We start from the raw sequence: 25,709 nt of genomic DNA on the forward strand, positions 1-25,709 counted from the left end.
GTAAGGCGCTATCTGAAAGCATTTAGAGCGAGTTAATGAAGAAGCCAATTGGAGTAAATAAAAGGAATGACGTGTGAAATGCAGGTGCAGCTTTAATTTGCCAGTAAAGGAAGCATTACTGTTCCGGTGTCTTAACCATTAGTGAGCTGTTAGCTACAGGTTAAACACACACTGTATTCTGGATGGTTTGAAGCTACACAAGGTACGTTTTGAAATCAGTTGAAGAAGCGCATTGATTTTGACCAAATGTTTGCTGAATAGGGTGAAACTGGCCTGGAATTAGTTACAGTTTTCACGAGTAAAAAGGAGTTGGAAGGCCTAAGGAAGTCCTACTCACATGTTTGCATATTCATATCGATTCATATCGGTCTTTAAACCAATTTAGCTTCTTTTATGTTTGTAGCGGGTTAACATGATCAATTGAAGAATTTGGATGGTATGCAATCGATAAGAAGGTCGTGTCTGAAATAGGTTAGAAAAAGGTCATATATTTTGGTCTGAAATTAGGAAAGAGTTTCAAGAAACACGCTCTCCCCGGCGGCCAGATACAGGTGTAGCCAGACGTCTGACTGTCTCTGTGTCTTAACCATAAGCTAACTGTAATTTACGGTTAAAGAAAACACGCTACTTTGGCAGGTTTGGAGGTACAAAACCCTTTTCCATTTTACCGAAAAATTGGTTTTGAAACAGGGATTTCGCGAAAAATAAAAGGAGAAAATGCGATGGAGAAACGCCTGAGGGTATTCTGTGCTTATTCGCGTATTTTTGTTTGGCGGCTTAAAGTAATTAGCTGTTAAAATCGTTGCGCCACGGGTACCAGATAGTCAGGCACCAGAAACAATCATTAAATACAAAAATTACTCACTGTGAAGGTAGACAAGCATGTGTGGCGCAGTATTATGCTACATGCCCTCCGGGGATGAGGGCTTGGGTTCATATCCACCTTGGAACCGAATAGGAAATTATTTTTTCATCTCAAAGCGAAGCCATCATCTTTGGTAGAGCTTTGAATTCCTTAATGTTCTCCCATCATTTTTCAGTTATTATCTTAAGTTTTGTACTTTTAAATAAAAAGCGGTCATGAACAATGGCCAATTTTTTTCATCTCAAAGTAAAGTGAGTTTGTATTTTGCTTCTAAGGTTTTTTGAAGCGTTGAAGCAAACAAGCTTGACTTGTGGCAATCAGATTCCGTCTGATCTAATATTCCTCACAGTCTCAGAGAGGAGTCATAAAACCATTCACGTGAGTACCAACATAAAATTGCAGTGTACTGTTTTGTGAAACTTTTTCAGTGGTTTTCTCTATCTTGGAGAGCGTTTTTCAAGTCATACTTCCTTGTGAGGTTCAGGTAAAGGTTGAGGCTCCTATTTTGCATAATTGGGAAATGCTAGTAGTTGGGTGCAGCGCCACGGTCTTGAAACCGTCTGGCCGCACGATTGTATTTTATGATAAGAAGTCTTTGTGTTTTCATAACCAGAAAGTCATTGCTGTAGGATGTCTCACTATTGGTTTACATGCATTTTTGTGCACTCATTTCTTCCCTTTTTTTTACAAGCTGTGAAGGTTGGTTGGGGAAAAATTGCTGTTTTTACTATTTGAAAGAATTATGTAAAAATATAAATAATATTTTAATATAAGGAAGACATGTGCTTATATAATTATCCACGAATCATAGTATTTGGCCTTCCAGCAATTTTTGTTGTGAGAAGTTCTCTAAATTGTTAAATATTGAATTTTGTTTTTTCACTACAAAAATTTTTTTGGCTAGGAAGGGAGGAACTGAGCAAAGGAACAGGGGAAGAAAGCGTTTAAGGCTCAAACGATTTTTTTTTTAAAGTAACCGGACAAAGTGTAATTCACATGCAATATTTTGAAGCAAACCTATTTTGTGAACAATGTGGGTTATGACGATGATATGGAGCCACCCACTTAAGCTTAATGATTGAAATTAGCTTTGGGCCGCCAAAGGAGTATACGCGAATTAGCATGGAACACCCTCAGGCGTTTCTCCATCGTATTTTCTCCGTTCCATTTCGCGCGAAATCCCTGTTTCAAAAGTAATTTTTCGATAAAATAGCAAGGGGTTTGGTAGCTCCGAACCAGTCAAAATAGAATATGTTCTCTAACCAGAAATTACAGTTCGCTCATGCTTAAGATACGGAGACAGTCACGCGTCGTTTACTGACAAATAATAATGGATACACCTGCATCTTGCCACCGGGGTTAGAGCTCTTCTTTAAACTCTTTCCTAATTTCAGACCAAAATATATGATTTTCCTAACCTATTTCAGACACAACCATTTTGTCGATTACATACTATCCAAATTCTCGATCCAAACGATCATGTTAACCCGCTACAAACATAAAAGAAGTTAAATTGGTTCAAAGACCGATATGAATATGTCAAATATGTGACTATGACTTCGTTAGGCCTTCCAACTCCATTTTACTCTTGAAAACTATAACAAATTCCAGACCAGCCTCACCCTATTCAGCAAAAAGTGGTCAAAATCTATGCCCTACTTCAAACTAAAAAGGCTTCCGCGGTCAAAAGCGCAGTTAAATATATAAAAAACTTACACTTTGTTAATCACAAATTTATAGAAGACGTTGTTATAATGGCGTCATGCATGGGAAGTTTTAATATCTTCTTTTTAATTCACCATGAGGGGTCGTTTTTCATTACGATCGTATTGCGTGTTAGGAATTAATTTTCAGATAAAAACCCTGACTCGGAGCTTTTAAGCTTAAAGGTTTGTTAAACACTTTAAAACATCTCTTCTAGTGAAGACGTTACCTAAACATATATTTTGTAAAATTTCGCTCTCCATGCAAACGTCGTCTTTAAGTCAACATTTAATTAGTCGTTAAAAATCGTTGCGCCACAGGTACCAGATAGTCAGGCACCAGCCATCATTAAATACAAAAAAAAATTACTCACTGTTAAGGTAGAGAAGCATGTGTGGCACAGTGTCATGCTACATGCCCTCCGGGGAAGAGGGCTCGGGTGAAATTAACCTTGAAACCAAATAAAAAATTCTTTTTCAACTCAAAGCGAATCCATCATCTTTGGTAGAGCTTTGAATTCATTATTGTTCCCTCATCATTTTTCAGTTCTTATCTTAAGTGTTGTACTTTTAAATAAAAAGCGGCCATGAACAATGGCCAAATTTTTTCATCTCAAAGCGAAGTGAGTTTGTATTTTGCTTCTAAGGTCTTTTTGAAGCGCTCAAGTAAACAAGCTTGGCTTGTGGCAATCAAATTCCATCTAATCTAATATTCCTCACAGTCTCAGAGAGGAGTCATAAAGCTATTTACGTGAGTACCAACATAAAACTGCACTGTGCTGTATTGCGAAACTATGTCAGTGTTTTCTTTATCTTGGAGAGCGTTTTTCAAGTCATACTTCATTGTCAGGCTCAGGCAAAGGTTGAAGCTCCTATTTTGCATAATTGAGAAATGCTAGTAGTTGGAAGTAGCGCCAGGGTCTTGAAACCATATAGACATATACATATGACATATACGGAATATTGTCGGAAATTTTGTGTCAAACTAGAAACGATGCTAATTATTTCTTTTCAGAGAGAATCATGCTTACGGTTTGAATACGCTTTTGATAAAACTGTGGGATAAAGTCAATTTTTAAATTAATAAATAGTTAAAACTATTTTGACGACTTGAACAAAAAGCTAAACCTTAGTGGAAGCATCTTCAACTGCAGGAAAAAGGAACTATAAACTTTCATAAGAGTATTATTTTTTATCACAAATTTAACGCAGCCATTGTTATCCTTTGCACCATACATGGAAAGTTTTAATATCTTCTTTCTAATTGGCCACGTGCGGTCCTTTTTAATTACGAAAGCATTAAGAGTTTTAATATCAAAGAGCTGAGCTATTGAGCTCAAATGACCGAAATGTTGTCCAAAACACGATAATGCCTGAGGCTATTTAGACCGAAAAAGCTAAACACACACTTATAGCACAAGCCCACCTATAAGCAAAACACACCTACAGCTTATGTAGGAGAGTCGAATTTTAAAAGTCCTTCTTCCTCCTATAACTTATATGTTTAGTTTTATCCCGCTAAACTAGCTTCTTTCCTTCGTAATAGTGCTTTTTTAAATATTTCATAATGGCAAAAAACGTCTCTCAGGATTAGTCTTTAATGCTTAATATCTCAGAGCCAGCGCTTATATATTAAAATTAATTCCTAATACGTAATACGTTCCTAATGAAAATCGACCCCTCATGGTGAATTGAAAAGAAGATATTAAAACTTCCCATGCACGATGCACATAATAACAACATCGTCTACAAATTTGTGATTAACAAGGATAAGTCTTGTTTAAATATAAGGGTAGTTTTGACCCCGGCAGACTTTTTAGTTTAAAGTAGTCCATAAATGTTGACAACTTTTTGCTGAATAGGGTGAGAATGGTTTGGAATTGGTGATAGTTTTCACGAGTAAAATGGAGTTAGAAGGTCTGACGAGGTCCTACTCACATGTTTGACATATTCATATTGTTCTTTGAACCAATTAAGCTTCTTGTATGTTTTGTAGCAAGTTAACATGATCACTTAGAGAATTTAGATGGTATGCAATCGACAAGAAGGTCGTGTCTGAAATAGGTTAGAAAAAAGTCATATATTTTGGTCTGAAATTAGGAAAGAGTTTCAAGAAACGCGCCTAGCCCCGGTGGGAAGATACAGGTGTAGCCATTATTATTTGTCGGTAAAAGACGACGGACTGTCTCTGTTTCTTAATTAACCATAAGCGAACTGTAATTTACGGTAAAAAAAATACGCCACTTTGGCTGGTTTGGAGCTACAAAACCCTTTTCCATTTTACCGAAACATTAGTTTTGAAACAGGGATTTCGCGCAAAATGAAAGGAGAAAATACGATGGAGAAACGCCTGAGGGTGTTCTGTGCTCACTTGCGTATTCTTACTTGGCGGTCCAAAGTCATTTAGCTGTTAAAAATGGTTGCACCACGGGTGCCAGATAGTCAGGCACCAGAAGCAATCATTAAATACAAAAATTACTCACTGTGAAGGTAGAGAAGCATGTGTGGCGCAGTATTATTCTACATGCCCTCCGGGGATGAGGGCTTAAGTTCAAATCTACCTTGGTACCGAATAAAAATATATTTTTCCATCTCGAAGCAAAATCATCATCTTTGGTAGAGCTTTGAATTCCTTATTGTTCCTCATCGTTTGTCAGTTATTATCTTAAGCTTGGTACCTTCAAATAAAAGGCGGCTAGGAACAATGGCCAATTTTTTCCTCTCAAAGCGAAGCGAGTTTGTATTATGCTTGAAAGGTTTCTTAAAGCGTTCAAGTAAACAAGCATGGCTTGTGGAAATCACATTTAATCTTTTATTCCTCACAGTCTTAGAGAGGAGTCATAAAGCCATTTACGTGAAAACCAACATAAAATTTCAGTGTACCATATTATAAAACTATGTCAGTGTTTTCTTTGTCTTGGAGAGCGTTTTTCAAGTCATACTTCCTTGTGAGGTTTATGCAAAGGTTTAGGCTCCTAATTTGCACAATTGAGAAATGTTAGTATTTGGAAGCAGCGCCAGGGTCTTAAAAATATTGACGTTTTAGTAATATCATAATAGATATTTCGTATTCTAATTAAAAAAATGTGATATAAAAAAAGAAGATAATGTTTTCTTGGCCAAAAAACAAGATTTCGTTAAAAATTTCCGTCTTATTAATAACGCAATATCTTTATCACGGAAAAGACAGCCCCTTGTAATTGTAGTTTACTCGTATAACCTTCCGTACAAAAGAAAAGCAAGGTTTAAGGTGAATAATTTAGCTTGCTGCTAAACATTGGCATATTGGGAATATTAACTGACATTTTGTATCCAAATTTAAAACTGATATAGAGAAAAGGGCAAAACTGTTTTCTTTACCAAAGAGCAACATGATTTCGTTTAAGATTCTCGTATCATTAATGGCGTAGAGTTTTTAAAGGAAAAAGATATCACTATAAAAGGAAAACAAGTTTGAGGGAGAATATAATTTCCGAAGCACCTGCTCGATGACATATAGGGAATATTGTCGGACATTTTGTGTCAAATTGAAAACGATGCTAATTATTTCTTTTCAGAGAGCATCATGCTTACGGTTTGAATACGCTTTTGATAAAACTGTGGGATAAAGTCAATTTTTAAATTAATAAATAGTTAAAACTATTTTGACGACTTGAACAAAAAGCTAAACCTTAGTGGAAGTATCTTCAACTGCAGGAAAAAGGAACTATAAACTTTCATAAGAGTATTATTTTTTATCACATATTTAACGCAGCCATTGTTATCCTTTGCACCATACATGGAAAGTTTTAATATCTTCTTTCTAATTGGCCACGTGCGGTCCTTTTTAATTACGAAAGCATTAAGAGTTTTAATATCAAAGAGCTGAGCTATTGAGCTCAAATGACCGAAATGTTGTCCAAAACACGATAATGCCTGAGGCTATTTAGACCGAAAAAGCTAAACACACACTTATAGCACAAGCCCACCTATAAGCAAAACACACCTACAGCTTATGTAGGAGAGTCGAATTTTAAAAGTCCTTCTTCCTCCTATAACTTATATGTTTAGTTTTATCCCGCTAAACTAGCTTCTTTCCTTCGTAATAGTGCTTTTTTAAATATTTCATAATGGCAAAAAACGTCTCTCAGGATTAGTCTTTAATGCTTAATATCTCAGAGCCAGCGCTTATATATTAAAATTAATTCCTAATACGTAATACGTTCCTAATGAAAATCGACCCCTCATGGTGAATTGAAAAGAAGATATTAAAACTTTCCATGCACGATGCACATAATAACAACATCGTCTACAAATTTGTGATTAACAAGGATAAGTCTTGTTTAAATATAAGGGTAGTTTTGACTCCGGCAGACTTTTTAGTTTAAAGTAGTCCATAAATGTTGACAACTTTTTGCTGAATAGGGTGAGAATGGTTTGGAATTGGTGATAGTTTTCACGAGTAAAATGGAGTTAGAAGGCCTAACGAGGTCCTTCTCACATGTTGGACATATTCATATTGTTCTCTGAACTAATTAAGCTTCTTGTATGTTTTAGAATGTCGTGTCTGAGATAGGTTAGGAAAAATAGTATATTTTGGTCCGAAATTAGGAAACAGTTTCAAGAAGCGCGCTACCCCCTGTGGCAAGATGTAGGTGTAGCCATTATTAATTGTCAATAAAAAATGCCTGACTGTCAACGTGTCTTAACCATAATCGAACAGTCATTTAAAAGAACATACTCTACTTTGGTTGGTTTGGAGTTACAAAACCCTGGCTTTTCTATTTTATCTAAAAGTCGGTTTTGAAACAGGGATTTCGCGCCGAATGAAAGGAGAAAATAGGATAGAGAAACGCCTGAAGGTGTTCCTTGCTCATTTGCGTATTCTTCTTGGGCGGTCCAAAGTCATTTAGCTGTTAAAATCGTTGCGCCACGGGTGCCAGATAGTCAGACACCAGAAGTAATCATTAAATACAAAAATAATTTACTGTGACGGTAGAGAAGCATGTGTGGCGCAGTGTTATGCTACATGCCCTCCGGGGATGAGGTGTTGGGTTCAAATCTACCTTGGAACCGAATTTCAAAGCAAAACCATCATTTTGGTAGAGCTTTGAATTCTTTATTGTTTCCTCATCGTTTGTCAGTTATTATCTTAAGGTTGGCACTTTTAAATATAAAGCTGCTATGAACAATAGCCAAATTAGACTAATATATTCATATTATCGGTCTTTGAGCGAATTTAACTGCTTGTATTTTTTAAGCGGGTTAACACGATCATTTGAAAAATTTGGATACAATGCAATCGACAAGAAGGTGGTGTCTGAAATAGGTTAGAAAAAATCATATATTTTGGTCTTAAATTAGGGAAAATTTTTAAGAAGCGCGCTAGCCCCGGTAAGAAGATGTAGGTGTAGCCACTATTATTTGTCAGTAAAAGACGTCTGAGTGTCTCTGTATCTTAACCATAAGCGAACTGTCATTTACGGCTAAAGAACATACTCTACTTTGGCTGGTTTGGAGCTACAAAACGCTGTTCCCATTTTACCGAAAAATTGGTTTTAAAACAAGGATTTCGCGAAAAATGAAACGAGAAAATAGAATGGAGAAACGCCTGAGGGTGCTCCGTGCTCATTCGCATATTCTTCTTTTGCGGTCCAAAGTCATTTGTCTGTCAAAACCGTTGCGCCATGGGTGCCAGATAGTCAGGCACCAGAAACAATCATTAAATACAAAAATAATATAACAGCGCCGAGTTATTGGGCTCAAATAACCTAAATGTTGTGCAAAACGCGACAATGCCTGAGGCCATTTAGACCGAAAAAGCTAAACACACACTTATAGCACAAGCACACCTATAAGCAAAACACACCTACAGCTTATGTAGGAGAGTCGAATTTTAAAAGTCCTTCTTCCTCCTATAACTTATATGTTTAGTTTTATCCCGCTAAACTAGCTTCTTTCCTTCGTAATAGTGCTTTTTTAAATATTTCATAATGGCAAAAAACGTCTCTCAGGATTAGTCTTTTATGCTTAATATCTCAGAGCCAGCGCTTATATATTAAAATTAATTCCTAATACTTAATACGTTCCTAATGAAAATCGACCCCTTATGGTGAATTGAAAAGAAGATATTAAAACTTTCCATGCACGATGCACATAATAACAACATCGTCTACAAATTTGTGATTAACAAGGATAAGTCTTGTTTAAATATAAGGGTACTTTTGACCCCGGCAGACTTTTTAGTTTAAAGTAGTCCATAAATGTTGACAACTTTTTGCTGAATAGGGTGAGAATGGTTTGGAATTGGTGATAGTTTTCACGAGTAAAATGGAGTTAGAAGGTCTAACGAGGTCCTACTCACATGTTTGACATATTCATATTGTTCTTTGAACCAATTAAGCTTCTTGTATGTTTTGTAGCAAGTTAACATGATCATTTAGAGAATTTAGATGGTATGCAATCGACAAGAAGGTCGTGTCTGAAATAGGTTAGAAAAAAGTCATATATTTTGGTCTGAAATTAGGAAAGAGTTTCAAGAAACGTGCCTAGCCCCGGTGGGAAGATACAGGTGTAGCCATTATTATTTGTCGGTAAAAGACGACGGACTGTCTCTGTTTCTTAATTAACCATAAGCGAACTGTAATTTACGGTAAAAAAAATACGCCACTTTGGCTGGTTTTGAGCTACAAAACCCTTTTCCATTTTACCGAAAAATTAGTTTTGAAACAGGGATTTCGCGCAAAATGAAAGGAGAAAATACGATGGAGAAACGCCTGAGGGTGTTCCTTGCTCACTTGCGTATTCTTACTTGGCGGTCCAAAGTCATTTAGCTGTTAAAAATGGTTGCACCACGGGTGCCAGATAGTCAGGCACCAGAAGCAATCATTAACTACAAAAATTACTCACTGTGAAGGTAGAGAAGCATGTGTGGCGCAGTATTATTCTACATGCCCTCCGGGGATGAGGGCTTAAGTTCAAATCTACCTTGGTACCGAATAAAAATATATTTTTCCATCTCGAAGCAAAATCATCATCTTTGGTAGAGCTTTGAATTCCTTATTGTTCCTCATCGTTTGTCAGTTATTATCTTAAGCTTGGTACCTTCAAATAAAAGGCGGCTAGGAACAATGGCCAATTTTTTCCTCTCAAAGCGAAGCGAGTTTGTATTATGCTTGAAAGGTTTTTTAAAGCGTTCAAGTAAACAAGCATGGCTTGTGGAAATCACATTTAATCTTTTATTCCTCACAGTCTTAGAGAGGAGTCATAAAGCCATTTACGTGAAAACCAACATAAAATTTCAGTGTACCGTATTATAAAACTATGTCAGTGTTTTCTTTGTCTTGGAGAGCGTTTTTCAAGTCATACTTCCTTGTGAGGTTTATGCAAAGGTTTAGGCTCCTAATTTGCACAATTGAGAAATGTTAGTATTTGGAAGCAGCGCCAGGGTCTTAAAAATATTGACGTTTTAGTAATATCATAATAGATATTTCGTATTCTAATTAAAGAAAATGTGATATAAAAAAAGAAGATAATATTTTCTTGGCCAAAAAACAAGATTTCGTTAAAAATTTCCGTCTTATTAATAACGCAATATCTTTATCACGGAAAAGACAGCCCCTTGTAATTGTAGTTTACTCGTATAACCTTCCGTACAAAAGAAAAGCAAGGTTTAAGGTGAATAATTTAGCTTGCTGCTAAACATTGGCATATTGGGAATATTAACTGACATTTTGTATCCAAATTTAAAACTGATATAGAGAAAAGGGCAAAACTGTTTTCTTTACCAAAGAGCAACATGATTTCGTTTAAGATTCTCGTATCATGAATGGCGTAGAATTTTTAAAGGAAAAAGATATCACTATAAAAGGAAAACAAGTTTGAGGGAGAATATAATTTCCGAAGCACCTGCTCGATGACATATAGGGAATATTGTCGGACATTTTGTGTCAAATTGAAAACGATGCTAATTATTTCTTTACAGAGAGAATCATGCTTACGGTTTGAATACGCTTTTGATAAAACTGTGGGATAAAGTCAATTTTTAAATTAATAAATAGTTAAAACTATTTTGACGACTTGAACAAAAAGCTAAACCGTAGTGGAAGTATCTTCAACTGCAGGAAAAAGGAACTATAAACTTTCATAAGAGTATTATTTTTATCACAAATTTAACGCAGCCATTGTTATCCTTTGCACCATACATGGAAAGTTTTAATATCTTCTTTCTAATTGGCCACGTGCGGTCCTTTTTAATTACGAAAGCATTAAGAGTTTTAATATCAAAGAGCTGAGCTATTGAGCTCAAATGACCGAAATGTTGTCCAAAACACGATAATGCCTGAGGCTATTTAGACCGAAAAAGCTAAACACACACTTATAGCACAAGCACACCTATAAGCAAAACACACCTACAGCTTATGTAGGAGAGTCGAATTTTAAAAGTCCTTCTTCCTCCTATAACTTATATGTTTAGTTTTATCCCGCTAAACTAGCTTCTTTCCTTCGTAATAGTGCTTTTTTAAATATTTCATAATGGCAAAAAACGTCTCTCAGGATTAGTCTTTTATGCTTAATATCTCAGAGCCAGCGCTTATATATTAAAATTAATTCCTAATACGTAATACGTTCCTAATGAAAATCGACCCCTCATGGTGAATTGAAAAGAAGATATTAAAACTTCCCATGCACGATGCACATAATAACAACATCGTCTACAAATTTGTGATTAACAAGGATAAGTCTTGTTTAAATATAAGGGTACTTTTGACCCCGGCAGACTTTTTAGTTTAAAGTAGTCCATAAATGTTGACAACCTTTTTGCTGAATAGGGTGAGAATGGTCTGGAATTGGTGATAGTTTTCACGAGTAAAATGGAGTTAGAAGGTCTAACGAGGTCCTACTCACATGTTTGACATATTCATATTGTTCTTTGAACCAATTAAGCTTCTTGTATGTTTTAGAATGTCGTGTCTGAGATAGGTTAGGAAAAATAATATATTTTGGTCTGAAATTAGGCAACAGTTTCAAGAAGCGCCCAACCCCCTGTGGCAAGATGTAGGTGTAGCCATTATTAATTGTCAATAAAAAATGCCTGACTGTCAACGTGTCTTAACCATAATCGAACAGTCATTTAAAAGAACATACTCTACTTTGGTTGGTTTGGAATTACAAAACCCTGGCTTTTCTATTTTATCTAAAAGTCGGTTTTGAAACAGGGATTTCGCGCCGAATGAAAGGAGAAAATAGGATAGAGAAACGCCTTAAGGTGTTCCTTGCTCATTTGCGTATTCTTCTTTGGCGGTCCAAAGTCATTTAGCTGTTAAAATCGTTGCGCCACGGGTGCCAGATAGTCAGGCACCAGAAGCAATCATTAAATACAAAAATAATTTACTGTGACGGTAGAGAAGCATGTGTGGCGCAGTGTCATGCTACATGCCCTCCGGGGATGAGGTGTTGGGTTCAAATCTACCTTGGAACCGAATTTCAAAGCAAAACCATCATTTTGGTAGAGCTTTGAATTCTTTATTGTTTCCTTATCGTTTGTCCGTTATTATCTTAAGGTTGGCACTGTTAAATATAAAGCTGCTATGAACAATAGCCAAATTAGACTAATATATTCATATTGTCGGTCTTTGAGCGAATTTAACTGCTTGTATTTTTTAAGCGGGTTAACACGATCATTTGAAAAATTTGGATACAATGCAATCGACAAGAAGGTGGTGTCTGAAATAGGTTAGAAAAAATCATATATTTTGGTCTTAAATTAGGGAAAATTTTTAAGAAGCGCGCTAGCCCCGGTAAGAAGATGTAGGTGTAGCCATTATTATTTGTCGGTAAAAGACGTCTGACTGTCTCTGCATCTTAACCATAAGCGAACTGTCATTTACGGCTAAAGAACATACTCTACTTTGGCTGGTTTGGAGCTACAAAACGCTTTTCCCATTTTACCGAAAAATTGGTTTTAAAACAAGGATTTCGCGAAAAATGAAACGAGAAAATAGGATGGAGAAACGCCTGAGGGTGCTCCGTGCTCATTCGCATATTCTTCTTTTGCGGTCCAAAGTCATTTGTCTGTCAAAACCGTTGCGCCATGGGTGCCAGATAGTCAGGCACCAGAAACAATCATTAAATACAAAAATAATATAACAGCGCCGAGTTATTGGGCTCAAAAAAACCTAAATGATGTGCAAAACGCGACAATGCCTGAGGCCATTTAGACCGAAAAAGCTAAACACACACTTATAGCACAAGCACACCTATAAGCAAAACACACCTACAGCTTATGTAGGAGAGTCGAATTTTAAAAGTCCTTCTTCCTCCTATAACTTATATGTTTAGTTTTATCCCGCTAAAATAGCTTCTTTCCTTCGTAATAGTGCTTTTTTAAATATTTCATAATGGCAAAAAACGTCTCTCAGGATTAGTCTTTTATGCTTAATATCTCAGAGCCAGCGCTTATATATTAAAATTAATTCCTAATACGTAATACGTTCCTAATGAAAATCGACCCCTCATGGTGAATTGAAAAGAAGATATTAAAACTTCCCATGCACGATGCACATAATAACAACATCGTCTACAAATTTGTGATTAACAAGGATAAGTCTTGTTTAAATATAAGGGTACTTTTGACCCCGGCAGACTTTTTAGTTTAAAGTAGTCCATAAATGTTGACAACCTTTTTGCTGAATAGGGTGAGAATGGTTTGGAATTGGTGATAGTTTTCACGAGTAAAATGGAGTTAGAAGGTCTAACGAGGTCCTACTCACATGTTTGACATATTCATATTGTTCTTTGAACCAATTAAGCTTCTTGTATGTTTTAGAATGTCGTGTCTGAGATAGGTTAGGAAAAATAATATATTTTGGTCTGAAATTAGGCAACAGTTTCAAGAAGCGCCCAACCCCCTGTGGCAAGATGTAGGTGTAGCCATTATTAATTGTCAATAAAAAATGCCTGACTGTCAACGTGTCTTAACCATAATCGAACAGTCATTTAAAAGAACATACTCTACTTTGGTTGGTTTGGAATTACAAAACCCTGGCTTTTCTATTTTATCTAAAAGTCGGTCTTGAAACAGGGATTTCGCGCCGAATGAAAGGAGAAAATAGGATAGAGAAACGCCTTAAGGTGTTCCTTGCTCATTTGCGTATTCTTCTTTGGCGGTCCAAAGTCATTTAGCTGTTAAAATCGTTGCGCCACGGGTGCCAGATAGTCAGGCACCAGAAGCAATCATTAAATACAAAAATAATTTACTGTGACGGTAGAGAAGCATGTGTGGCGCAGTGTCATGCTACATGCCCTCCGGGGATGAGGTGTTGGGTTCAAATCTACCTTGGAACCGAATTTCAAAGCAAAACCATCATTTTGGTAGAGCTTTGAATTCTTTATTGTTTCCTTATCGTTTGTCCGTTATTATCTTAAGGTTGGCACTGTTAAATATAAAGCTGCTATGAACAATAGCCAAATTAGACTAATATATTCATATTGTCGGTCTTTGAGCGAATTTAACTGCTTGTATTTTTTAAGCGGGTTAACACGATCATTTGAAAAATTTGGATACAATGCAATCGACAAGAAGGTGGTGTCTGAAATAGGTTAGAAAAAATCATATATTTTGGTCTTAAATTAGGGAAAATTTTTAAGAAGCGCGCTAGCCCCGGTAAGAAGATGTAGGTGTAGCCATTATTATTTGTCGGTAAAAGACGTCTGACTGTCTCTGCATCTTAACCATAAGCGAACTGTCATTTACGGCTAAAGAACATACTCTACTTTGGCTGGTTTGGAGCTACAAAACGCTTTTCCCATTTTACCGAAAAATTGGTTTTAAAACAAGGATTTCGCGAAAAATGAAACGAGAAAATAGGATGGAGAAACGCCTGAGGGTGCTCCGTGCTCATTCGCATATTCTTCTTTTGCGGTCCAAAGTCATTTGTCTGTCAAAACCGTTGCGCCATGGGTGCCAGATAGTCAGGCACCAGAAACAATCATTAAATACAAAAATAATATAACAGCGCCGAGTTATTGGGCTCAAAAAAACCTAAATGATGTGCAAAACGCGACAATGCCTGAGGCCATTTAGACCGAAAAAGCTAAACACACACTTATAGCACAAGCACACCTATAAGCAAAACACACCTACAGCTTATGTAGGAGAGTCGAATTTTAAAAGTCCTTCTTCCTCCTATAACTTATATGTTTAGTTTTATCCCGCTAAAATAGCTTCTTTCCTTCGTAATAGTGCTTTTTTAAATATTTCATAATGGCAAAAAACGTCTCTCAGGATTAGTCTTTTATGCTTAATATCTCAGAGCCAGCGCTTATATATTAAAATTAATTCCTAATACGTAATACGTTCCTAATGAAAATCGACCCCTCATGGTGAATTGAAAAGAGAATATTAAACCTTCCCATGCACGATGCACATAATAACAACATCGTCTACAAATTTGTGATTAACAAGGATAAGTCTTGTTTAAATATAAGGGTACTTTTGACCCCGGCAGACTTTTTAGTTTAAAGTAGTCCATAAATGTTGACAACCTTTTTGCTGAATAGGGTGAGAATGGTCTGGAATTGGTGATAGTTTTCACGAGTAAAATGGAGTTAGAAGGTCTAACGAGGTCCTACTCACATGTTTGACATATTCATATTGTTCTTTGAACCAATTAAGCTTCTTGTATGTTTTGTAGCAAGTTAACATGATCATTTAGAGAATTTAGATGGTATGCAATCGACAAGAAGGTCGTGTCTGAAATAGGTTAGAAAAAAGTCATATATTTTGGTCTGAAATTAGGAAAGAGTTTCAAGAAACGTGCCTAGCCCCGGTGGGAAGATACAGGTGTAGCCATTATTATTTGTCGGTAAAAGACGACGGACTGTCTCTGTTTCTTAATTAACCATAAGCGAACTGTAATTTACGGTAAAAAAAATACGCCACTTTGGCTGGTTTTGAGCTACAAAACCCTTTTCCATTTTACCGAAAAATTAGTTTTGAAACAGGGATTTCGCGCAAAATGAAAGGAGAAAATACGATGGAGAAACGCCTGAGGGTGTTCCTTGCTCACTTGCGTATTCTTACTTGGCGGTCCAAAGTCATTTAGCTGTTAAAAATGGTTGCACCACGGGTGCCAGATAGTCAGGCACCAGAAGCAATCATTAACTACAAAAATTACTCACTGTGAAGGTAGAGAAGCATGTGTGGCGCAGTATTATTCTACATGCCCTCCGGGGATGAGGGCTTAAGTTCAAATCTACCTTGGTACCGAATAAAAATATATTTTTCCATCTCGAAGCAAAATCATCATCTTTGGTAGAGCTTTGAATTCCTTATTGTTCCTCATCGTTTGTCAGTTATTATCTTAAGCTTGGTACCTTCAAATAAAAGGCGGCTAGGAACAATGGCCAATTTTTTCCTCTCAAAGCGAAGCGAGTTTGTATTATGCTTGAAAGGTTTTTTAAAGCGTTCAAGTAAACAAGCATGGCTTGTGGAAATCACATTTAATCTTTTATTCCTCACAGTCTTAGAGAGGAGTCATAAAGCCATTTACGTGAAAACCAACATAAAATTTCAGTGTACCGTATTATAAAACTATGTCAGTGTTTTCTTTGTCTTGGAGAGCGTTTTTCAAGTCATACTTCCTTGTGAGGTTTATGCAAAGGTTTAGGCTCCTAATTTGCACAATTGAGAAATGTTAGTATTTGGAAGCAGCGCCAGGGTCTTAAAAATATTGACGTTTTAGTAATATCATAATAGATATTTCGTATTCTAATTAAAGAAAATGTGATATAAAAAAAGAAGATAATATTTTCTTGGCCAAAAAACAAGATTTCGTTAAAAATTTCCGTCTTATTAATAACGCAATATCTTTATCACGGAAAAGACAGCCCCTTGTAATTGTAGTTTACTCGTATAACCTTCCGTACAAAAGAAAAGCAAGGTTTAAGGTGAATAATTTAGCTTGCTGCTAAACATTGGCATATTGGGAATATTAACTGACATTTTGTATCCAAATTTAAAACTGATATAGAGAAAAGGGCAAAACTGTTTTCTTTACCAAAGAGCAACATGATTTCGTTTAAGATTCTCGTATCATGAATGGCGTAGAATTTTTAAAGGAAAAAGATATCACTATAAAAGGAAAACAAGTTTGAGGGAGAATATAATTTCCGAAGCACCTGCTCGATGACATATAGGGAATATTGTCGGACATTTTGTGTCAAATTGAAAACGATGCTAATTATTTCTTTACAGAGAGAATCATGCTTACGGTTTGAATACGCTTTTGATAAAACTGTGGGATAAAGTCAATTTTTAAATTAATAAATAGTTAAAACTATTTTGACGACTTGAACAAAAAGCTAAACCGTAGTGGAAGTATCTTCAACTGCAGGAAAAAGGAACTATAAACTTTCATAAGAGTATTATTTTTATCACAAATTTAACGCAGCCATTGTTATCCTTTGCACCATACATGGAAAGTTTTAATATCTTCTTTCTAATTGGCCACGTGCGGTCCTTTTTAATTACGAAAGCATTAAGAGTTTTAATATCAAAGAGCTGAGCTATTGAGCTCAAATGACCGAAATGTTGTCCAAAACACGATAATGCCTGAGGCTATTTAGACCGAAAAAGCTAAACACACACTTATAGCACAAGCACACCTATAAGCAAAACACACCTACAGCTTATGTAGGAGAGTCGAATTTTAAAAGTCCTTCTTCCTCCTATAACTTATATGTTTAGTTTTATCCCGCTAAACTAGCTTCTTTCCTTCGTAATAGTGCTTTTTTAAATATTTCATAATGGCAAAAAACGTCTCTCAGGATTAGTCTTTTATGCTTAATATCTCAGAGCCAGCGCTTATATATTAAAATTAATTCCTAATACGTAATACGTTCCTAATGAAAATCGACCCCTCATGGTGAGTTGAAAAGAAGATATTAAAACTTCCCATGCACGATGCACATAATAACAACATCGTCTACAAATTTGTGATTAACAAGGATAAGTCTTGTTTAAATATAAGGGTACTTTTGACCCCGGCAGACTTTTTAGTTTAAAGTAGTCCATAAATGTTGACAACCTTTTTGCTGAATAGGGTGAGAATGGTCTGGAATTGGTGATAGTTTTCACGAGTAAAATGGAGTTAGAAGGTCTAACGAGGTCCTACTCACATGTTTGACATATTCATATTGTTCTTTGAACCAATTAAGCTTCTTGTATGTTTTAGAATGTCGTGTCTGAGATAGGTTAGGAAAAATAATATATTTTGGTCTGAAATTAGGCAACAGTTTCAAGAAGCGCCCAACCCCCTGTGGCAAGATGTAGGTGTAGCCATTATTAATTGTCAATAAAAAATGCCTGACTGTCAACGTGTCTTAACCATAATCGAACAGTCATTTAAAAGAACATACTCTACTTTGGTTGGTTTGGAATTACAAAACCCTGGCTTTTCTATTTTATCTAAAAGTCGGTTTTGAAACAGGGATTTCGCGCCGAATGAAAGGAGAAAATAGGATAGAGAAACGCCTTAAGGTGTTCCTTGCTCATTTGCGTATTCTTCTTTGGCGGTCCAAAGTCATTTAGCTGTTAAAATCGTTGCGCCACGGGTGCCAGATAGTCAGGCACCAGAAGCAATCATTAAATACAAAAATAATTTACTGTGACGGTAGAGAAGCATGTGTGGCGCAGTGTCATGCTACATGCCCTCCGGGGATGAGGTGTTGGGTTCAAATCTACCTTGGAACCGAATTTCAAAGCAAAACCATCATTTTGGTAGAGCTTTGAATTCTTTATTGTTTCCTTATCGTTTGTCCGTTATTATCTTAAGGTTGGCACTGTTAAATATAAAGCTGCTATGAACAATAGCCAAATTAGACTAATATATTCATATTGTCGGTCTTTGAGCGAATTTAACTGCTTGTATTTTTTAAGCGGGTTAACACGATCATTTGAAAAATTTGGATACAATGCAATCGACAAGAAGGTGGTGTCTGAAATAGGTTAGAAAAAATCATATATTTTGGTCTTAAATTAGGGAAAATTTTTAAGAAGCGCGCTAGCCCCGGTAAGAAGATGTAGGTGTAGCCATTATTATTTGTCGGTAAAAGACGTCTGACTGTCTCTGTATCTTAACCATAAGCGAACTGTCATTTACGGCTAAAGAACATACTCTACTTTGGCTGGTTTGGAGCTACAAAACGCTTTTCCCATTTTACCGAAAAATTGGTTTTAAAACAAGGATTTCGCGAAAAATGAAACGAGAAAATAGGATGGAGAAACGCCTGAGGGTGCTCCGTGCTCATTCGCATATTCTTCTTTTGCGGTCCAAAGTCATTTGTCTGTCAAAACCGTTGCGCCATGGGTGCCAGATAGTCAGGCACCAGAAACAATCATTAAATACAAAAATAATATAACAGCGCCGAGTTATTGGGCTCAAATAACCTAAATGTTGTGCAAAACGCGACAATGCCTGAGGCCATTTAGACTAAAAAAACATACCCTTTGGCTAGACACACAGTTATAGCAAAAACACACCTATAGCTTATGTAGGAGAATCGAATTTTGGAGTCCTTCTCCCCCCGATAACTTACATGTTTAGTTTTATCCAGCTAAACTAGCTTCTTTTCTTCGTAATAGTGCTTTTTTTAATGTTTCATAATGGCAAGATATGTCTCCCAGGAATCGTCCTCTAAGCTTAATATCTCCGAGCCAGCGCTTTTATATTAAAATTAATTTCTAATACGTAAAACGTTCGTAATGCAAAACGATCCACATGGTAAATTGAAAAGAAGATATTAAAACTTTCCATGCATGACGCACATAATAACAACGTCTTCTATAAATTTGTAATTAACAAGGATTAGTTTTGTTTAAATTTAAGGGATCTTTTGAGCGCGGCAGCCTTTTTAGTTTGAAGTAGTCCATAAATGAAGACCACTTTTTGCTGAATAGGGTGAGGCTTGCCTGGAATTGGTTATAGTTTTTACGCGTAAAATAGAGTTGGAAGGCCTAATGAGGTCCTACTCTCATGTTTGACATATTTGTATCGGTCTTTGAACCAATTAAGGTTCTTGTATGTTTGTAGCGGGTTAACATGATCATTTGGAGAATTTGGATGGTATGCAATCGAACAAGAGGGCCGTGTCTGGAATAGGTTAGGAAAAAATCATATACTTTGGTCTAAAGTTAGGGAAGAGTTTCAAGAAGCGCGCTACTCCAGGTGGCAAGATGTAGGTGTAGCTATTATTAACTGTCAGTAAAAGACGCCTGACTGTCACTGTGTCTCAACCATAAGCGACCTGTCATTTAAAAGAACACACTCTAATTTGGCTAGTTTAAAGCTACAAAACCCTTTTCCATTTTACCAAAAAGTGAGTTTTAAAACAGGGACTTTGCGCAAAATGAAAGGAGAAAATACGACGGAGAAACGCCTGAGGGTGTTCCGTGCTCATTCGACATTCTTCTTTGGCGGTCCAAAGTCATTTACCTGTTAAAATCGTTGCGCCACCGGTGCCAGATAGTCAGGCACCAGAAACAATCATTAGATACTAAAATTACTCACTGTGAAGGTAGAGAAGCATGTGTGGCGCAGTATTATGCTACATGCCCTCCGGGGATGAGGGCTTGGGTTGAAATCTACCTTGGAACCGAACAAAAAAAAGTATTTTTTTTCGCTTTTTAAAGGCAACCGCTACCAGAGGCGCCAATAATTTTTTTTTAAAATTTAAACCTACTACAAAAATACATACAAACGATTGAATTGTTCTGAAAACAAATATTCCTCATCCAATTTTTCGGGTGAAGGCAAATCAACTAAATACAGGGAAACTTGGAAGATACAGGTGTACTCTTTATTTCTCAGTAAAACTATTGTGACTTTTTTATACCTGCATGTGGATATTCCTGTACGAGTTACCAGGAACAGGTAAATCATATTCCAGACTTGCCGCTTATTAGAGTCGACAGAAGACGTTTTGCACTTTACTGAAATTGTTTGGAGATAAATTTTAGTAAAAGACAAAAAGTTTGGTGGTGTTTCCTTTGCATATTAAAATTGTTATGAATATTTATGGTCAGCGTTGGAACTTCGACAGACAGCTATGAATGTTTTAGGTCAGCACGGGCATAAAGTGACTTAAAAAAACACCCAAAGACATACAAAAAATGGAGGAAAGTCGGAAAGAGAGAAACGCTAAGATGCTTCAAAAATATGAACGTTACGATAGAACCCGTGTTGCCTTAGTTAAAGGACCCAAGTTTTGTTCCCAAATTAAGCTACAGTACCACTTAAAGGTAAATTGACAACCAATTCAGTATGCAGATTGAGATCTATGATTCACAGTACCTAACGGAAACGTTTGAAGTGAATACCTTCTGCAATCTATTTTGCAACTTATAAAGTCAGCAGAGTGCGAAATGACCAGGGTTATGCCTTCTACGACAAAAATTGTCCGAAGAGCATATTGTCATTTTTATTTAGCGTTATTATGTGTAAGCTTCACGCATGCCTCTTGAGCATAACTGATCCTGTTATGGTATGTTTCAACTATCACGTTGGCATGTTTCGAACAAATGACTGAAATAATTGAGGACGGTGCCTACTTTTGTTACTGCGCATACATTCTGCGCATCTCGAGATGCGCGGGTTTCTATTGGATGGTGCCTACTAATAGAGGGATATTTTTGCATGGTTTAAAACTATGCAGAGGAAGCAGAAATTATCAAGTGCTCTTGGTATCCAAAAAGGAAAAATTTGGGGTAACCATGCATTTTTCAGAGACGATAAAGCTCCAGTTTGGAAAAAAATGCCATGCATTGCTCTGTATTTTACTGTTTTCAGAACAACTGTTGCTTAACTATCTCTTAAAAATGCGTGGTTACCTCCAATTTTCTTTTTGGGTTTCAGTAGCCGTTGCTAAGATCTGCTTTCCCCGCAGAGTCATAAGCCACACAAAAATACTTATTTAGTAGTAGGCACCGTCCTTAGGGCATTTACCTTTTCTTTTTTGCAGGTTTTCCATTCTTTGCCAAGTAATACCAATGTTGTGATCATCAGTGTTTATCAAAGATGGGCGAATGGTTTCTTAAAGCTCTTATTTTACATGTTTCCTTACTGTGGATAAGAGGAGGTAAGTTCCAAACCGCTTTTTCTCATGGGATAAAATTAGAGTAAACATGGCACTACCATTAAATTATTGTACGTAAATTAGTAAACACAGAGAATACGCAGATTTGTTGAACTACTGCGGATAGTACAAAAAACGAAACCTAGGTAGAGAAGGATGGGTAAAGCTAGCAAAGAGAGACCGCAACTGACCTTTGAGCAACACTGTCACACTAAATAACCGAACGAAGAAACTTTACAAGATAAAAACCACGCAAGGGGGGCGGGGGGGGGGGGGGGGGTTGTGTCCCTTATTAATTGTTTTGACAAAGCCAAACTACTAAATTAAAAGACTAGCTAAGTCCTTAATGTCAAACGACTTTGTGTCATAAGATGTCAAGTAGTGTGATGTGATGTAATATGATTATTGATAAGACATTATATCGATGACAAATGGTTGATCACATTGCTGTGTCTGGGATGATTTGGTGTTATGCTTTTATTGCACTCCTATGATGCGACATAAGATGTCCACAATAATCTTATAATCCAACAAGTACGAGGGTTGTAGTTGTTTTGTTAAAAACAACAAGGAAATATATAAGGGTTATTGACCAAGCGTGAAGTCAAGTTTTTGAAAGATTTGTTATCGGTGGATTGAATTATCATGTAGTCATGAAAAACTGGGAATCATAGATTATCTTCAGGATCTAGTTTTTCAAAGGCAAAACCCCCTCTAGACTGGCCTTTTTTTCCGTCTCCCTCAAAATATTTTAAGTTAGAAAACTATGACAATGAGACGTAAGAAGCCATGGTACGTCCAAAGGTGATTCCTTTCACGTCCCTAACGAGCAGACATGACGTTGAAATGACATCCTGATTTTTAAATGGAGGCCATATTGGATCCGACTTGTTGGATTTCTGGATTTCCCCAATACTTCAGTAGAGCGCCAAAATTGAACGAATAGTAATCAGAATACGGTCTGTCAAAATTGGTTGCCATGGCAATATTAAAGTCAATGAACAGTAACGGACGATGTCAAAATTGTCACCAGATAAATTTCCGAAAAAGTCCTGAATATCCTGGCCGTTTGCTCAGATATTAAGAAAAAAAAAAAGCTATTCAGGTTCCAAGTCACCCCAGGCAGATTCCACACCTACCCTCCCCTAGTCTAGATACAGTTAAAGAAAGTAAACAATTATGAAGGTCGCAAAATTTTGATTTCCGGAAGCGCGGAAAATATTTTTATTAGAACCCGTAAAAGTCGCTATTTTTAGACGATCGCGCGGTGGCGTAAGTAATAAACACTTGCCTTCAATCAATAATTCTTAAATGAAACAATACATTTCGAAAAAAATTGCAAACTGATTATTGAAAAATAAAGCTGGTAAATTAGGAAACTACGCGAAACTTTGTGTTCCGAAGACTTAAAGTATTAAACAGAACTATGTCAAGGCCGCTAAATTAATATAAAATAACAAGTGACATTGAGAAAATCTAGAGAGGGCTTCAGGAATATTCGAGAACGTTTTTAGGGCCTGTGAAAAAATTCAGAAAAGTCCGTGAGTGACGTCGACGTTACAGCGGTTACCAATAACACGCGACCTATCGCCTTCAAAAGACTCCGATAAAGTTGCGTTTTGGTTGACGTCAATCATTGAAATGCCGTTGAAATTATTTTGAATTCTGAGACCATTTCAAGGCAACAGAACTAAGAAATTAACAGTTTTATCCGCTGACGGATGGTAAACTTTATGAAAGTTGATTTCCAATCCAGATTATCTAAAAAAAATGGGCATTGTTTAGACGAAGCCGTATTTTTTTATGAAACATTTGAAATCGCTACACCTGATAATTAATCAGCGATGCGTGCAAGTGAGTAAATTATCACGTGCAGTAAAAATTGAAATTTTTAATTCAAAAATACCTTTTATTTGCGCTTGATCTGGTTCGAGAATCAATTTAAATAAAGTTTACCTTTTCTTAGCGAGGTAAAATTCTTAGTTTCTTGCCGGGTTACCTTGGAATCATGTCAGAATTCAAAATAATTTCAACGGCTTTTGTTTGAATGACGTCCACCAAAACGCAACTTTATCCGACTCTTTTGAATGCCGTAGGTCGCGTGTCATTGGTAACCGCTGTAAGATCTAAAATTACCTACCGTCATCTCAAAACTCGGAACGTAATAGGATCACGTAATTTTTTTCGAAAATAGCTTTGTGGGACACTATAAGAAAAGATAACGAAACAGGTTTGCTGTCGTTATTACTGTCGTTATATTGTTCGCTGTTATTTTCGTCATTTAAGTATAGTGAAAAGTTAGAGCTATATAGCGGATTGGAAAAAAACCTTGTAATCAGAGGATCGTGGTAATAAAGCAAGAAAAGTGAAAAAGATCGTACGGTTATCTGGAAAACATCTGGTAGCTGAGCAAAGATTCACAACAGAACTGAACCAACATGATGAAGAAAAAACACAGATGAAGGAACGAGCAAAAACGACAGAGGAGGCGAAAAGGAAAAGGACAGCTGTGTACTGGACAATTCCAAAGAGATTCTAAAACAGTCGAAATCGAGAAGCAAAGCAGCATTTACTCGAGCTAGGCACACACTCCTGCAACTACTTGATGGGATTTACGAAGCTGTCAACAAGAGCATGGAGCAAGAGAGCGACCAGATGAATTTTTAGACCGCGTGGTGGCAGACATGACTTGTTATGGGATAAATACGTAAAAAGAAACGACATTACCAACGTCAAGAAACTAACCCAAGAAATGAAAATAACCGAGAAAGAATTCAGCCAAGCTCACAATGTGGAAACGGAATAATAGGAAAGTCGACGAGACGAATCATCTAGTGTCGTACATTGTGCTTTTCAGAGATTTGGAGACTTACAAGTCGAAGAGCGGAAGGTTCGAGAGCGCGCCGGGAGATTAGAAGCTAAGTTTTTTTAGTGAAGAAGTAGCAATGGGGCGGAGAAGGAAAGGGCCAAAGAGGATTTGCCTCCAAAATAAGATCACTCTATGATAAGCAACAGAGGAAGATGACAGAGTCAATGCTAGCATGCACAGTACCATCGATGAAATTTTGGACAACAGTGCGTAGAAAGATTACGAGAATGGGTATACAAGAAGCAGAATTCCAGACAGTACCATCTGAGACGCTTCGAGGGATATGGACCAATTCCAGTACCCGAAGAGAAATCAGACGTTTTCTTGGCCAGACCAGATCACTTGCAAGCACTACAAACCAGTGGCCCAGCAAGAGCCGCCATACATTCAGAGTCTGGAGAAACAACCACCCCATTTGGTACGACGAGTTTTAAGGTATAGCCGTTGAAAAGAGGCGGCGGGAAATAGCGCAACAACGTTTTTGCTATAGATGCCTTGGAGAGACCCACCACGCAATATCGTTCCCACAGTCCCGATTTTGTGATTTGAAGGGACGCACAACAGGGCGTGCTACATTGAAAAGAATGGAAAGGCCGGATATTGCAAGAAACGGCAATAGGAATGACAGCTACAATCGTCAGCCCCAAAACGTCCATCGTAATGAGACTAAAGTGGCTCCAGTTAGGGATACCACGGAGGCGGAGTCCACACAGGTCTTACCGGAGAGATCACACACAACAGCAATGCACATGAAAGAAACTACAGGTGAATATGTAGCACTGGGGAAAGCAACGGTAGTAATCAAGAATGGCACAAGACGAGTGGTCGTTAATGCCCTACTGGACGACGCCAGTAGTAAGACATAATCAACAGTTGAATTAGAACTTCAACGGGAGAACCATAGAGTAACCGTTCACGTTCTAAATGGTCACACCGACAGCTTCGAGATAAGATTCCTCGAGCTAAATCTTGAAAGCATAGATGGAAAGATATATGTAAAAATAGCAGCTTTCACTGCAGAAGGCGTTTCAGGGAACACTGGAGTAATCAACTGTGCTAAATACGCGAAAACGTGAGAGTATCTTAAAGGTCTTACTTTACTTTGGAGCACGCCCAATCATCGACGTTTTCGTGAGTATCAATCAGAGGGGGATGTTGG

The 25,709-nt window shown here is 37.0% G+C and overlaps 1 protein-coding gene across 1 annotated transcript in view; it reads left to right on the forward strand.

Moving 5' to 3' along the window:
- The window catches only part of LOC146458807 (cubilin-like), a 127,263-nt gene that overhangs the window by 1,281 nt on the left and 100,273 nt on the right, over positions 1 to 25,709 (forward strand). Inside the window, exons 1-2 of the mRNA XM_085090299.1 lie at positions 1 to 202; positions 21,568 to 21,684. The exon at positions 1 to 202 is cut by the window's left edge and continues 1,281 nt beyond it. Of these exons, the coding sequence (XP_084946425.1) occupies positions 21,624 to 21,684 (61 nt within the window). The 5' untranslated portion in view covers positions 1 to 202; positions 21,568 to 21,623. The remainder of the gene's footprint in view (positions 203 to 21,567; positions 21,685 to 25,709) is intronic.

This window comes from Pavona decussata, unplaced genomic scaffold, assembly GCF_977016875.1.
Source record: "Pavona decussata unplaced genomic scaffold, jaPavDecu1.1 SCAFFOLD_228, whole genome shotgun sequence".
In the NCBI taxonomy this organism is placed as follows: domain Eukaryota; kingdom Metazoa; phylum Cnidaria; class Anthozoa; order Scleractinia; family Agariciidae; genus Pavona; species Pavona decussata.